At 51.7% G+C, this 14748-nt stretch overlaps 1 protein-coding gene across 2 annotated transcripts; it reads right to left on the bottom strand.

The window, feature by feature from the left end:
- Positions 1-1802: 1802 nt before the first annotated feature.
- LOC124524327 (cytochrome b-c1 complex subunit 1, mitochondrial) lies at positions 1803-10510 on the bottom strand. 2 transcript variants are annotated; one of them, XM_047096535.1, is made up of 13 exons: positions 10412-10510; positions 10017-10157; positions 7925-8011; positions 6729-6858; positions 6311-6509; positions 5694-5773; positions 4162-4277; positions 3779-3922; positions 3487-3647; positions 3291-3376; positions 2868-2956; positions 2440-2515; positions 1803-1998 (listed from the first exon to the last, which is right to left on the bottom strand). In XM_047096535.1, the coding sequence occupies exons 1-13, from the start codon at positions 10478-10480 to the stop codon at positions 1934-1936; spliced, it is 1443 nt and encodes a 480-aa protein (XP_046952491.1). In that variant the 5' UTR covers positions 10481-10510; the 3' UTR covers positions 1803-1933. The 2 variants fall into 2 exon arrangements, with proteins under 2 accessions (XP_046952491.1, XP_046952490.1); XM_047096534.1 differs by having other exon boundaries at positions 10017-10160.
- Between the last annotated feature and the right edge of the window lie 4238 nt (positions 10511-14748).

The following is a 14748-nucleotide window of genomic DNA, read 5'->3' on the forward strand; positions in this document are numbered from 1 at the left end:
ATCTGGGTAGTGGGGCCCCAGAGTTCTGTCCTTCTTCTCACATCCCCCAGACATTTGCTTCTCTGGCTTCAGTCACTACCTCTGCCAGGTGGCACCACATCTCTAACAGGGGCTTTATTTCAGGATTCCAGCCCCACACATCCCACTGTCCGGACACCTCCAAATTTCTCATCAGAACTGTGACCAAAGCTAGGCAGGTTATCATCTTCCATGGTACCCCTCCTCTGGGGTACCCCGGCCCCTTTGGGGCTGCTGTCCTGCTTGTCCCCTGAAGCTCGCTCCAGCTCTTCCTACAGCTGTGACCACTGCTCTACCACACTGTAGCTAGTGTGCCACAGAAATCCAGCCTGAGAGTCCTTGTGCTAAGTCTCAGGCTGCCCAAGTCACTTCTCTTCCCAGTAACCTCCAATGCACCTCCTCCAACATGCCTCCAGAATAAAGAGCAAATTCCCTGGCTTGGTGTGCAAGACCCATTAGGACCAGATCACTTCCAGGCGCTTGGGCTCTCTTGTGTGTCCAGCACACCTGGAGCCTTTGAAGACCATGCCTGGGCTTAGAAATCAAGCCCCACATTCCAGGAGCTCAAACTTTAGACCAAGATTAAGCATTTGCTGTTTCCCAGACCGGGTGTGTTGCATCTGTAAGCACCCAGGGTGGGTCTGTCAGAGTTCTGTGCTGTCCAGCAGGTTCTCTTGAGCCAATCGCACAAAGCAGGAGGATAACCTGAATCCTGGATCCAGCTCTGGGCTCTAGAAGGCGCTTGAAAGTTATTTCCTAATTGACAACTGGTGGCAACAAAGAGATGCGGGGGGGGGGGGGGGGGGGAGGGAAAGCACTGGGGCAGGGCAAGAGTGATTCAAGAGTTGTTTTGGCCACTACAGGACTGGGAGGCTGGGTGACTTTTGAAGAGCCCACTTCTCAACAACCCTTGTCCCAGGACCCTGCTCCCAACTGACTGCCAGCAGCACTTCTCGTAGGAGAATCCAGCCTCTCATTTCCACTTCCCTCCTGGGCTCCCAGGGAACTTGACGGCAGAAGGGCTGGGGACACAGGAAGAAGGGCCTACCTGCCCACCTGCTTTGTGGGACCAGGGCCTGAAGGTGGTGGCTGGGGGGACTAGATAGCTGAGAGCTCCACCAGGTCCTGGCTGCCTCAGGGAGATGGGAAGGGGATCATCAGGCCAGCAGCTCAGGACTTGCCTGGGACAGATCTAGTCAAGGGAGGGGGGCTCAGGCCCCACTGAGCTCAGGGCTATTCTCGGAGCCTGAGTCAGCGGCAAATCGAGGCAAAGGATTCTTGCCCTGCCTGTCCAGGCAACAGTTAGAAATCAAATAGGAACACTATGCCCCAGGCTATCCTCCTCCCAGAATCCAGAGTAAACCTATGAAGGAGGCTTCCTCAGGGACAGTCCTTAGCCCTTCCTGGTCCATCCAGGGAACCAGGGACTGCCAGAAGGCGATTGCACAAGGCCCACATCAAAGCACTTCCCTTCTGAGCCACCAGAGTTCCCAAGCTGGGACCTCTACCAGGGCAAAAGCATGGGTTCCCACACCCTACTCTTGGGACAGACTAGTCAGGAGCATACCCCATGTGGCTAAGTGGAAACATCTGGCTTCAACTCCTGCAGGCATCAAAGGCTTCCGGCTTCTGTGCTGTGGCCCCCACGCTTGCCCCTGGCTGAGGATACATCAGCATGTGAGAAGATGGAAGGATCTGGGGGATACACAACTGGAGGGAAGTCCCTGCTCCCCCATCCACTGCCCAGTGGACTCCATGGCAATGTGAAGAGAAGAACAACACAGTTCTCAACACAGGCTTTTATTGGAGGTAAGGTAATCCGCACACAGGTCTGAAGAGCTGAGGTGGTATGTTAGGGGGCGGGAGGTAGACCATGAACCCCGGCCCCGCCCTCTTGCCTGCACAGCCTTCCAGCCTAGAAACGCAGCCAGAACATGCCGCTACGGATCCGGTTGTAGTCTGGGAGCTGCTCAATGGGGCCTGTAGGGATAGGGTGGGGCGTCAGGGTGGGGTGCCTGGCCTGCACAGGGACACCTGGCCCTGTGCCGCACCCGATCCAGGGCTGCCCGGAGCAGCACAAGACAGGCTCTGAGTGGAAAAAAGGAAAAGCACATTCCCCCAGGGGTGCTGAGCCTGTCCCTTCATGCTCCCTGGCTCTTGGAGCCCCACCCCATACATGGAGGTGTCCGTTACCTGGCGGGTGTGGGGTATTGATGGAGGCACCTTGGCAGGGAGTCAGGGAGCTGCTGGGACAGGTTTTCTGAGCAAGAACTCCCTGGCAGCCAGGCTATTGGGCAGAGCCTCTCAGGGGCCTCAGTTTGCTGCTGCCAGGATAGGCTAGGGGGTGGGGGAGCAGAGGCAGAAGGGGAGCCTAAGAGGAGACCTGAGAAGGATAAAGAACAGGCCCTCTAGGCCACTCACCAAATCCAGCCACTGCTGGACACTGATCATAGAAGTACTTGGAGCAGACCTCACGTACCACACTGGCATCCACTTCCTACAGGGTGAGACAGAGCACGCCAACTGACAGGCAGGCTCCTGGGACCACCTCAGCCAGTCAACACTACCCAGCCGACCAAGATCTTCCATATGAACCATGGCACTGCCCCCTTACCCAAAGGGGAAAGGCGGCAGGGCCCTCCTCCTATAGACTGCCACGGGCCCCACCCATCTCCTCAGCCATTAGTGCCTCTGCCCTGCCCTCCACTTATGCCACCCCTGCTGGTGACGCTGCCTAGGACATCAGGGAAGCCTACGGAAGCAATCTGCACCGTCAGGCCTCAACTCCCCGCCCTTTGGGGAGCCTGCCAGGTCTAGACTCCAGAACATCTCCCAGGAGCCCTCGTTACCGCAATCCGGCTTTCCCACTCGGCCAGGGGAATGCGGCGGCCATAGGTCAGGAGACTACGTCCGATGTCCTCACACACAGGAGTGGTGCCTGCAAGGTCAGGGGAGGCTTCCAGGTCCACCCGGTCCAGTCCCGGACAACAGGCACACAGTGAAGCTCTGGCTCCAGGCTGACACTGAGACTGTGCTCAGACTCCAGATCCCAACCCTCACTTCTACAGCCATCTGCTACCGTAGCGATGGGCTGTTGTTGACCTGGCCCACCCACACCTGTATCTGACATGCCAAGCCCCTGGGGGTGGGAGTGGGGTATGGCATGGCCTTCAAAGTTTGCCTTTCCCATCTTAGTTGGGAATGGTGGCTACACTGGGGCTGTCCCTGCCAGGATGCGCTCCACCCCCTCCCCACAGGGCTGCTGCACTCACCGTCCAGATGAGACACCAGGGCATTTCGGAGGATGTTTTTGCCCCGGAGCACCTCACTCTCTGTGGCACTGGTGCACAGGCGCATCCTAAAAGGGCAGGGGATGGGATGGTCATCCCAAGAGACCGTGCTGTCTCCTAGCCCCTCACTGTCCTCAAAGGCCCCTCCTGCACCCAGCAGTACTAGGCTGACACTCACCACTGGCCTTGCAGGAAGAACATCATGTCATCGATTTTCATGCGATCGCAGACAAAGTGTGCACCCAGCAACCCAGTGTCTGCATAGCAGATATTGAAGGTCTGGAAACTCTGGCACAGCTTGTTGGCCACGGCGACTGCAGCCAGTGGGCTGGACAGGTGCTACCGGGGCAAGGACCATCAGCACCCACCCTCCTGCCTGTGGTCCACACCCTGAACCCCAGTACAGGAGCCCACGGCCTGACACCCTCTGTTCCTTGAGGACAAAGTCCCGTGCCCGCCCTGGCACTCACCGTGCCACCACCATAAGTGCAGTCATAGTGGCCAATGATGGCACTGGCTACTTGGAGGGCCACGTTGTCCGGGTTGGCCCAGCCAGGCCCCTCTACCGCAATAGCCACATGGGCCAATGGCAGAGCATCGTCGCGGTGGCGGATCTGAAACAGTACATGGCGAGACTGAGGGACGGCCACAACGTCCGGGCGACGAGAAAAGGTACAGGGTGTGGGTGAAGCATGCCCATGCGCGCGTGAACGTGTGTGCTTGTGAGGCAGCAGCCACAGGACCCGTTCACCACTCCTGAGGCACCTTTGGAGTCATGAAGATAACCTTGTACGCAAGCATCCTTCCAGAGGCCCCAGCTGAGAACACTACCCCTGCCCACAAGGCCACCCACCTCGCTGCCAGTGAAGCGGCATGGAGCGAGAGTGGGCACAGCGTCCTCTGTGTATGTCTCAGAGACGCCGCTGAAGTGCTTCTGGGCGAGATCTACCAGCTGCCGGTGCTCCACCCCTGCCGAGACAGAGAGCATGGTTACCAGTCAGGGGACTCACGCACAGGGGGAGGACCCCACGTCCCATCTTGCTGGGAGACGGCAGAAGGAAAACAGGACATCAGGACAGGGTGAGGGAAGAGAATCCGCCACAGACAGACTCCGCCTCACGGGCAGGGCAAGCACCTCAGGGTCGAACAGCATCCGTCACCTCAACCACAGGGAAGCAGCTACATGCTGCGCCTGAAGGTGGGTCCTCATGTGATGCGTTCTCACCCACATCAAGGACGAGATGGGGGCTCCCTGGGCACAAGGCCACCTGTCCTGCTTTGCCCCTCTGGCCCTTCCTCAAGCCGATGGGGGCTGCTGCCCTGTGGGCGGTGGCAAATGAGAGGACACAAAGAGGTGCTACTGCAGGGCCGTGACCAGCTCCGGGTACGTTTATAAACAACATTGTAATTTCAGGCCCTCAGGACCCCTGCAGACTTCACATCCTCGCCTTGACAAGAGGAGGCCTCTGCTGCTCTAGCATCTCGACCAGGAGGTGCCCGGACCCCACTGGACTCAACACAATCTCACATGTCACTAGCTTACACTGCTCTTGGTTCCCAGGTTCCCAGGCCCTGAAGCCACCAATCATGCTCTTTTCATCAGTCCTTTTCACCCATCCAGCTGCCAAGACCACAAGCTAGAGAAACATCCTTAATCCCACCCTCCCCACCACGGCCAGACCTCCTGCACATTTCCATCGATAGAACTATCCTGAGTCCATCCACCTCCCTCCCTTGCTCCTGCTGCCTCCCACCAGAAACATGCCACAGCCCCTCCTTGGCTGGCCTGCCTCTGCTTTGGCCCCCCATGTGGCAGCCAAGCGTCAGGCCATGACACCGCCCTGCCCCTCTGCTCAGGCTCCCTACTCCTCACCTGAATGACCCCCCCATTCCTTAGACCTCAGTTCCAACAATAATGTGTTCCAAGAGCACCCCCTAACCTCCAACTCTGGGTCCTCCATTTCAGTCCCCCTGCCACTGGGCGCCTCCCCTTGAAGGCACTTCCCGGTTTGTCATTGAATGTGTTGTCACACCCCAGTGTCTGGCCTGCCCACTAGCAAAGCTACAAGGAACAAACCTGGGGCTAGTATCTCCCACCAGCCTGCAAACTGGATCTCCTAACACAGGTGGGGCTGAGAAAGGCCTGTACTAATGAGGGGGAGCAGCATCCCTATGTGGCAGGCCCCAGTGGTGGTGGTAGGGCAGAATGCCATCCCACCTCAGAGAGCATGGGAGAGAGATCACTCTCCACAAGAACAAGACAGGAACAGGGTGCCCAGGAGTGGAAGATCCCTTGTGGTCGGAACCAAGAGACCTGGGCTCCAGTAAGCAAGGCTGGTGCCCACGCACCCATTACCACAGGGCTTCAGTGAGCCCATCACTCACCTCCGGCTGCTGCGAGCACCATGCGAGGGGCCTTGTAATGCCTGCTGACATACTCGGTCAGGTCTGCACGAGATAGCTTCCTGCAAAACATATGGCCAATGGCTTAATGCCTCTCCCAAACCACAGCAGTCTGGGTCTCACAAAACAGTGCTGAGGAGATAGACAAGGGAAGACATGGCTACTCCGGGGAGCAAGCCCTAGCACAGCCCTCAATCCCCTTTCTCATCTCTGTCGACCAGTCCTCTGGGGCCCCGCTTCACGTCTGCCTTTAGGTCAGGCTCAGTCCTTCCTCTCTGAGGAGGGGCTGAGCTGATGCTGTGAGGTTCTCAAGGGGCGGTATCAGTGCTTATCCCACCCGGGAACAAGGAGCCACACAGATTCCCAACGCTCCCTCCCTCAGGATTTCAGGACACGCACAGAATCATACCCTACAAAGAAGCCCGCAATGTGAGTAAAGACCGTACAGGTATTTAAAAAGCCCTGCAAGGACCACAGGGCACAGAGAAAACATTTCCAGTTGTGCAAATTAAGAACGTATAATAGCAAAGGGCAACTAAAACCAAACTCGTGTGGACGGGGCTTGAACACATTCCAGCACAGGCCCAGCCAACCCTCACCTGACATTCCCACTGGGCCCCTCCACAGCCTGGGCTAGAGGTGTGCCCTGGAATGCTGTGGCGTGCAGGTAGTCAAAGACCACGTCCCGCATACATGCATCATTCTCCTGCAGCTCCTGTAGGATCACATCACGCTCCTTCTCAATCTGGGAGTCTTCTAGGGCACAGTTCTGCACAATGTCGGCCAGGAGCTCCACAGCTGGACGTGAGAAGGGCAGGTTTGGGAACCAAAGGGCAGATGGGGCCACTGCAGGCCAGTAACAGCACAAAACCCCCAGGCCTGGCATGCCTGCATGCCCTGCGGCAAGGATCTGCTGTCATGGTAACCCCACTCTTCAGCCAGGCCAAGTTCCTGGGGGCCTGTCCTCTGTACCCCTGAAGTCCTATCCCCGTCCCTGCCCCATCCTCCAGATGTTACCTTTTGGCAGGTCCTTGGATAGCGCCTTGATGTAGTATGCTGTGTGCTCCCGGGTGCTGTAGGCATTGAGATGGGCCCCCATGCTCTCCACCTCCTTCTCCAAGGCATTGCCAGGCCGATTTTTTGTTCCCTGGAACCAGATATCAAGACGACCATCAGGAGCCACATAGGAACTGAGGACCCCTATCTTCAAAGGCTAAAGTCCCAGCAGGACCAGTGGTCTACAGGCACCTTCCTCATCAAAGACTATGGGGATGTACAGTCTACAGTCTGTCCTCACCAAGTGCCGAGCAGGCCACAGTATCATGGGCCAACAGAATGGAGACAGCCAGGGGCCAGGAGAGAAGGGCATGGTCAGTGCAAGTGCTGCCTGAAATCCAGAGCCCCGTAGCAGCCTGATCTTACCAATCACCTTACTGACAGTCATAGCCAGATTATGTCACATCAATGTTTAGATGACACTGCCATTACCCACTCTACCCCCATGCCATTGATATGACTGTGTATGTGCTAGTGGACACCTCTGTGGGACTCGACCCCAGTCCCCTATGTATGTGTGGGTGTTGCTGTCCACGGGCACACACACACGCATGTTGAGATCTACATACACATCTGTGATGCTGCTGCTGGCTAAGCTACCTACCCGGTCCTGCTCCACACCCCTACCGATCCATATCTCCTTCTCCATTTTTTCATTCATTCAAAAAACTCAGACTCCATACCAACATGGGCTGGCTTAGGGGCTGAGGGTGGTGACTGTCCCCACCTTCAAGAAAGCTCAGTATTTACTTCTACAAACAAGAGATGTCTGGATATTCTGCCAGAGCAGAACATTTCACAAGAACACATACTTGCCTGTGTCTGTGAATTTGTTAAAACGCACGTTATCTATCTACGTGTTCGATTCCACACCAGCGTGCGCACATAACAAAGGCCTGGCCTCTCTGTGAGGAGTGGGGTTCCTGCAGCTCCCCGGGTTTTTTTCTGGCTCTAGGAGCCTTGTGCAGGGGCTGACCAGGTAAGTGCTCACTCAGGAGAGGCCAAGCCCTCATGGTTCCTTCCAGAAAGGCCAGCCAGAGATCGCCCCCTTAGCTGAAGCCCATAACTGAAGAGGTTGGCTTTGCTGACCTGCATCCTCAGGAGGGACAATAGGCAGCTGTAAGCCCAGGGGTGATGCAGGACTTCAGGAGCCTCACCTTGAAAGCCAGATGCTCCAGAAAGTAACCTGCCCCGTTGTTCTTCTCAGTCTCGTAACGGCTGCCAACATCAATCCATACCCCGACCTGGACGAGAAGCCACCAACAAAGGTAACACACAAACCACCCCAGACTCCACTCACACCCTACTCTGGGTGACTCAGCAGAAGCCCCAGGACAGGGCTCATGGTTCCAGAGTGGGGGAGAGCTGTCTCAGTAGGCCCCCTGTGCTTGGAGATGCAGCTATGCCCTGGGCACAGGCACTGGCTGAAAAAGGACCTACTCCAAGGAAGTTTCTAACTGTGCACATTCACTCGGCTCCATTACCAATATGAACTTTTTATATTCTGTCTTGCTTTTCAGTTGATTTTTTAATTTTTTCTAGGCAAGCAACACATCATTTGCAAACAACAATTTATTTTCTCTTTTCTAAAAATTATACCCTACCTTTGTTCTGGTGATTCTGTCATTTCCCCATTAAGGAAGGAGGCTGTTGGTTTAGACGCTGAATGTTTTATCCTATTAAGCAAGTAGACTTCGCTCACAATTATTAAAAAAAGTTTTAATCAGACCTGGATACCTAACATTGCACAGTGTCTCCTTGGCACCCAATGAGAGAATCCCATAATTAAGAAAAAAAAATTTTTTTGTTAATGTTTATTTATTTTTGAGAGAAAGAGAGACAGGGTGTGAGCGGGGGAGGAGCTGAGAGAGGGAGACACAGAATCCAAAGCAGGCTCCAGGCTCTGTGCTGTCAGCACAGAGTCTGACACGGGGCTCAAATTCGCGAACCTCAAGATCATCACCGAGCAGAAGTTGGACGCTTAACCGACTGAGCCACCCAGGGGCCCCTCGCATGATTTTCTTAATAGTCTCCTGGTGTGCTATGAAACACACGCCACACCATGCACCTCACATAGGTCACATAGTTCTAGTCTTTTAATTTTCCTTCACAGTTGATTTAAAAATTTCATATTTACTTTCCTAAGAGATGCTGATACACATATGTTGTAAATTCTTACACTGACATCTATTTCATAACTAACATCTTAGGAAGTAGAGTTCGCCTAACAACCTGTATCTTTGGATTATAACTGACAGCGATCTTTCTCTGACATTTGGAGCACAGTGGTGCCCCTTACAATCTAGAGCATCTCAGAGTCCATGAAATACAGCATTCTCTCCCAAACTTTTTTTTTTTAAGTTTATTTACTTATTTTGAGAGAGGGAGAGAGTGTGAACAGAGGAGGGACAGAGAGAGAGAATCCCAAACAGATTCTGCGTGGTCAGTGCAGGGCCCAATGGCAGGACTTGAATGCACAAACCTTGAGATCCTGACCTGAGCCAAAAACCAAGAGTCAGACGCTTAACCAACTGAGCCATCCAGGTGCCCCATCTCCCAAACTGTCTTAACAGATCAGTTCATAGAAGTGTCATATAAGGAAGCTGCCCATGATCTTTTACTGTATTTAGTAACAACTTATAACAAAAGACATTATCTGTTCCTGAAAAACTAAAAGAATTTACCAATAAAACCACTTAACCCTGGAGTGTGGGGTCCAGAGAAGAGGATTACATCTTGAGAATCTTCTCACCTATTCATATACTGTATCTAGCCAAGATTTCTCTCCTTAAGTCAATTTTGAAAATTTGTATTTTTTGGAAAGTCATCCATTTCTTTGGAATCTTCAAATGCATTCCTTTCGCAAGTGCGTGAGTGGTCTAGCCAGGAGATCATGACTTTGGGCCATGAGTTTAGCAGTCACCTTAGGTCTCTGAAACCCATTTTCCTCACTGTAAAATGAAAACAGGATCACTTCTCTCGTATGCGCTGCTTAAGGAAAGGAAAACGCTGGAAAGGAACTTGGCCTCCTGCTTGGCAGGCATCATATGCTAAATGAGTGTTATAGTAAGGAATGGCCCAAGAAGTCAAGCCTAGCTGGGGTCGGGATTAAGGTAGCAGAATCAATCCAGCGGCGGAGAGAAGTCTGACCCAAACCACAGAGGACTCGAGCCCAAGGTCACACCCTGTCCTGAGAAAAGACGCCAGGAGCAGTATGGAGGCGACCTCCCAAGAGGGGGCCCCGCTCACCGTGCAGGTAGGCTGGGAGGACTGCTCGGAGGCCACTCTCAGCCCGTTGTCCAGCAAGCTGACCTGTGTCTCTGGCACGCTCTGGAGAGCTTGAGCGAAGGTGGCGGTGGTCCTCAAGGCAGGCGACCTCAGCAGGGCCGGCTGCTGGAAAGGGACAACCGAGACTTAGGGCTGGGTTGCGGGATCGCTCCTCGGCTCCCAGGCCAGCAGTGGGAACCCCGTCCCCAGACCTCCGGTCAGCCGCGAGACTCCTATCCCCGCTCAGCGCCGTGACCTTCCCATGGCCCTGACCCCGGAACCTCCCCAATCTCGACCCGTCGCCGCTAACAGTCCACTCCCCGTTCGGGTTCCGAAGCCCCGCGCTCCGCGGCCTTGCGCTCTCGCTGTCGCCTCACCGAGCGGTGGGTGCGAAGCAGCACTCGAGTCCCGGCGCTGGCCGCCCGGCAAACTGCGGAAGCCGCCATCTTCGAGCTCCAGTCAGCGCCAGGTCGCGCCACGCTTGCGTAGAGTGGACGCAGCGGCGTCCGAGGCGCAGGCGCACTACCGCAAATATGGCGCTCGGCCGCCTCCTAGCGGAGACCATGGATATTCACATGCGGCTAGTCGGTGGCTCTGTCCCGGTGTCCACCGGTACCTGCGCACATCAACCCACCTGGCCTGCGCGGATCCGTTCGCAGTCCAGTTCCTCTTCCCCTTTCACCCGTGGGAGGCAGAATGCGCGATATTTCTCACGAACCGCGGGCGTCCCGAATCCACTGTGTACTCGGGAGTTGCAGCGCTGTGTAGGGCTGCAGCCGCCGCGTGTCTGAGAATGGGAGCCCCCGCCCCGGGGTAAAGCACCAGCGAGGGCTCCTGGGACTATGAGGTAGCTTCTGATTGCGGTTTTCTCTTTAAAGGGTGAAGCAGATTCAGATGCCTGACATCGAAGGAAGTTAACAAGATGTTGCTAAGGGGCGCATGGGTGATGGCTCAGTCGGTTCGCCGTCCGACTTTGGCTCAGGTCATGACCTCCTGGTTCACGAATTCGAGCCCCGCGTCGGGCTCTATGCTGACAGCTCAGAGCCTGGAGCGTGAATTCTGTGTCTCCCCCTTCCTCTGCCCCTCCCCGGCTCTCTCTCTCTCTCTGTCTCCCAAAAATAAATAAAAAACATTTTAAAAAATCCCTTCTCTCTAAAAAACAAAACAAAAACCCAATATATTGCTAAGAAAAAGGAAAAGTATAGAGACCAATTTGTGAAATAGGATTCCTTGTTTGAAAAAACACACACACGAAGTGATGTGCCTTTTCTAGTAGACCTCATAGAAAAAATTCTGGAGGAACTCCCTCGAAACTTTCAGCCGAATGACTTCTGGAAAATGGATTGAGGGGAAGGAGAATACACTTATGTTATTTTAATGCAGAATTTTTAGTTTCTACAAAAAAAGTTACTTTTGAAAGAGCATAATTCTGAACTCTACATGATTGATACGTGCTTTATTGTTTTGTCTTTGCGATCTTTCAAAAAATGTCAAATGTAAATTATAACTGTCTTTTACAAAAAGCAGACAAAAGATGCTTCAGTGTGTGAAGCACTGATTTAGACGTGAAAAATAAAATGAAATAGAATCTTCTAATTAGTCCATCTTTCCACTTTTTTAAAACTTTAGTTTTAAGTTTTGTATTTACAGAAAAGTTGAGCAGATAGTTGAGAATTCCCATATATATCCCCCTTATACACATGTGCACAGTTTCCTATATTATTAACACCTGACATTATTAAGGTACATTGATTGTGATTAATGAACCAATATCAGTACACTATTACTAACTAAAGTCTATAGTTTATTCAAATTACCTTAGTTTCTATCTCCCACCCCCACCTCATTCTAGGATTCCATCCAGGATACCACATTACATTTAGTTACCCACATCACATTTAGTTACCACATCTCCTTAGGCTTCTCTTGCCTATGACAACCTCCTCCAGTGACCACCACATCCTATACCCTTCTGGCAGAGCTCCCCCAAAGAGTTCCCTGCATGCAATTCTTCTCCTCCCATTCTCTCCCAAATCCACTCCAGTCCAATGCCCACATCACTCCTCAAAAACCACATCTGTCATGGCAACCAGGGAGCCCTAGTGGCCTCCTTCAATGTAATTGGACACTTTTTCCTCATGAGACCCTCATCCTTTCTCCACCTTCAGGTTCCCGTACTCCGCTGTTCTTGTCCTACCTCCCTGGACACTCCTCCCTGGACAATCCAAGAACCTTGGCTGGTTCTTCCTCACCTCCCAATCTAACAGAGTGAGAGCCCAGGGCTCAGTTCTGGCTACCTCTTCCCTTCCTGATCAAGACTGCTTTCTGGTCATCTCATCCAGCCTCATGGCTTCAGTTCTGTCTGTACATACAATGGCTCCTATATTCCCATAATTCACTATCTCCCCTGGAGAATTAAACATGGCTAACACTGAACTCTTCACTCTCCCTCCCAAACCTATTCCTCCTATAATTGCTTTCATCTCTGTAAATGACACCTCCATTAACCCAGTTGCTCAGGTTAAAAATCTTGGAGCCACTGGGGTGCCTGGGTGACTCCGTTGGTGGAGCATCTATCTGATTTGGGCTCGGGTCATGATCCAAGGGTCATGGGATCAAGCCCTATATTGGGCTCCATGCTCAGCATGGAGCCTGCTTAAGATTCTCTCTCCCAGGGGCGCCTGGGTGGCTCAGTTGGTTAAGCATCTGACTTCGGCTCAGGTCATGATCTCGTGGTTTGTGGGTTCAAGCCCCGCATCAGGCTCTGTGCTGACAGCTCAGAGCCTGGAGTCTGTTTCAGATTCTGTGTCTCCCTCTCTCTCTCTGACCCTCCCCCATTCATGCTCTGTCTCTCTCTGTCTCAAAAATAAATAAACGTTTAAAAATAAATAAATAAATAAATAAAGATTCTCTCTCTCCCAGAGTACCTGGGTGGCTCAGTAGGTTAAATGTCCAACTTTGGCTCAGGTCATGATCTTACGGTTCACGGATTTGAGCCCCAAGTCAGGCTCTGTGCTGCCAGCTCAGAGCCTGGAGCCTGCTTCAGATTCTGTGTTTCCCTCTCTCTTTGCCCCTCCCCTACTTGCACTCTGCCTCTGTCTCTCAAAAATAAATAAATGTTAAAAAAAAAAGATGCTCTTTCTCCTGCCCCTCTTCCCTGCTGTCTCTCTTAACAACAACAAAAACAACAACCAGGAGCCACTGCACTGATAGCACAGAGCCTGCTTGAGATTCTCTCTCCTTTGTTCTCTATCAAAATAAGTAAATAAACTTTTAAAAAAATCTAGGAGCCATGTTGATTCCTCTCTCAAATTTCCCACTTAATCCTTTAGTAAATTCTGTTCCAAATAATTTCTATATCCAGTCTTCTACATCCCCGTCCCCCATCCCCACTGCTACCCTAGCGTGAGAAGGGAAAGGCAATGATACAACCAGGAAGTGTGATGTAGGAGTCTGGGGAAGGATGTGTTTCAAGATGTTGGTCAAAAAGGAAATGTTTACTGAAAAGTCAAGTACAAGCAGCAGCCATTGCAATAACTTGGCAAGAGTCTTTGATGATTCACTGTTCTTTGGAATTTACTTGGTATATGGAATGAGATGGAGTCAAAATATCCTTTTTCTCCCTGAGTTGCAAACTGAACTTTCTAACAGCATTTCTATTATTACTAAGTGATCTCTATGCCCAACGTGGGGCTTGAACTCATGACCCTGAGATCAAGAGTCTCATGCTTTACCAACTGAGCCAACCAGGTGCCCCTCTAACAACATTTCTTGACCAGACCTTCTTTTTCTATCCATCTCTATCCATATCTCCTTTATTACCCACCCCAGAAATTCTCAAACACGTAACCAGGTCTGTGTGGGCTGCCTGAGAAGGCTCTGACACTCAACTTACTCTTCTCACTCAATATTTGTTTGATATACTCGCCAGTTTATTCTGGATTTTTTCCTATTTAAAAAATTTTTTTCATATTAAAAAAATTTTTTTTAGATTTACATTGTCCTAACATATACATAAAATTTAGTATCTTAACTACTAAGTATACAACTCAGTGGCATTAATTACATCCAAAATGTTGTGCAATCGTCACCACTATTTCCAGAACTTTTTCAGCATCCTAAACAGAAAATAACTGACCATTTCCTTCTTCTTCCAGCCCCTGATAATCTTGATTCTGCTTTTTTTCTGTATAAACTTGCCTATTTTAAGTATCTCACATTGGTGGGATCATACAACATATGTTGTTAAAAACAAGAGATCCAAAATAGTCATTTATGCTAAGCCCCATACCACCAGACCAAACTTTTTGGATGTGCCTTTCATCAGATATGAGGGGAAGGGGGTGGCCATTATTCAAAAATTTTTTTCTGCCCCTTTCTCTCTTTCTACTCTGCCTGAAACTTCCGCAATACATATATTTTTCTGCTTGATAGTGTCCTACAGGTTCCTCAAGAGCTGCACATTTTTTCTTCATCCTTTTTCTTTCCGATTCTCAGACTGGATAATTTCAGTCATCTTACTTTTTTTTTAATTTTTTTTAACATTTATTTATTTTTGAGACACATAGAGACAGAGCATGAGCAGGTGAGGGTCAGAGAGAGAGGGAGACACAGAATCCAAAACAGGCTCCAGGCTCTGAGCGGTCAGCCCAGAGCCCGATGCGGGGCTCGAACTTACGGACCACGAGATCATGACCTGAGCCAAAGTTGGACG

This window comes from Lynx rufus, unplaced genomic scaffold (assembly GCF_022079265.1).
Source record: "Lynx rufus isolate CCGP_SWC_20201006 ecotype Redwood Valley unplaced genomic scaffold, mLynRuf1.p SCAF_4, whole genome shotgun sequence".
Classification (NCBI taxonomy): domain Eukaryota; kingdom Metazoa; phylum Chordata; class Mammalia; order Carnivora; family Felidae; genus Lynx; species Lynx rufus.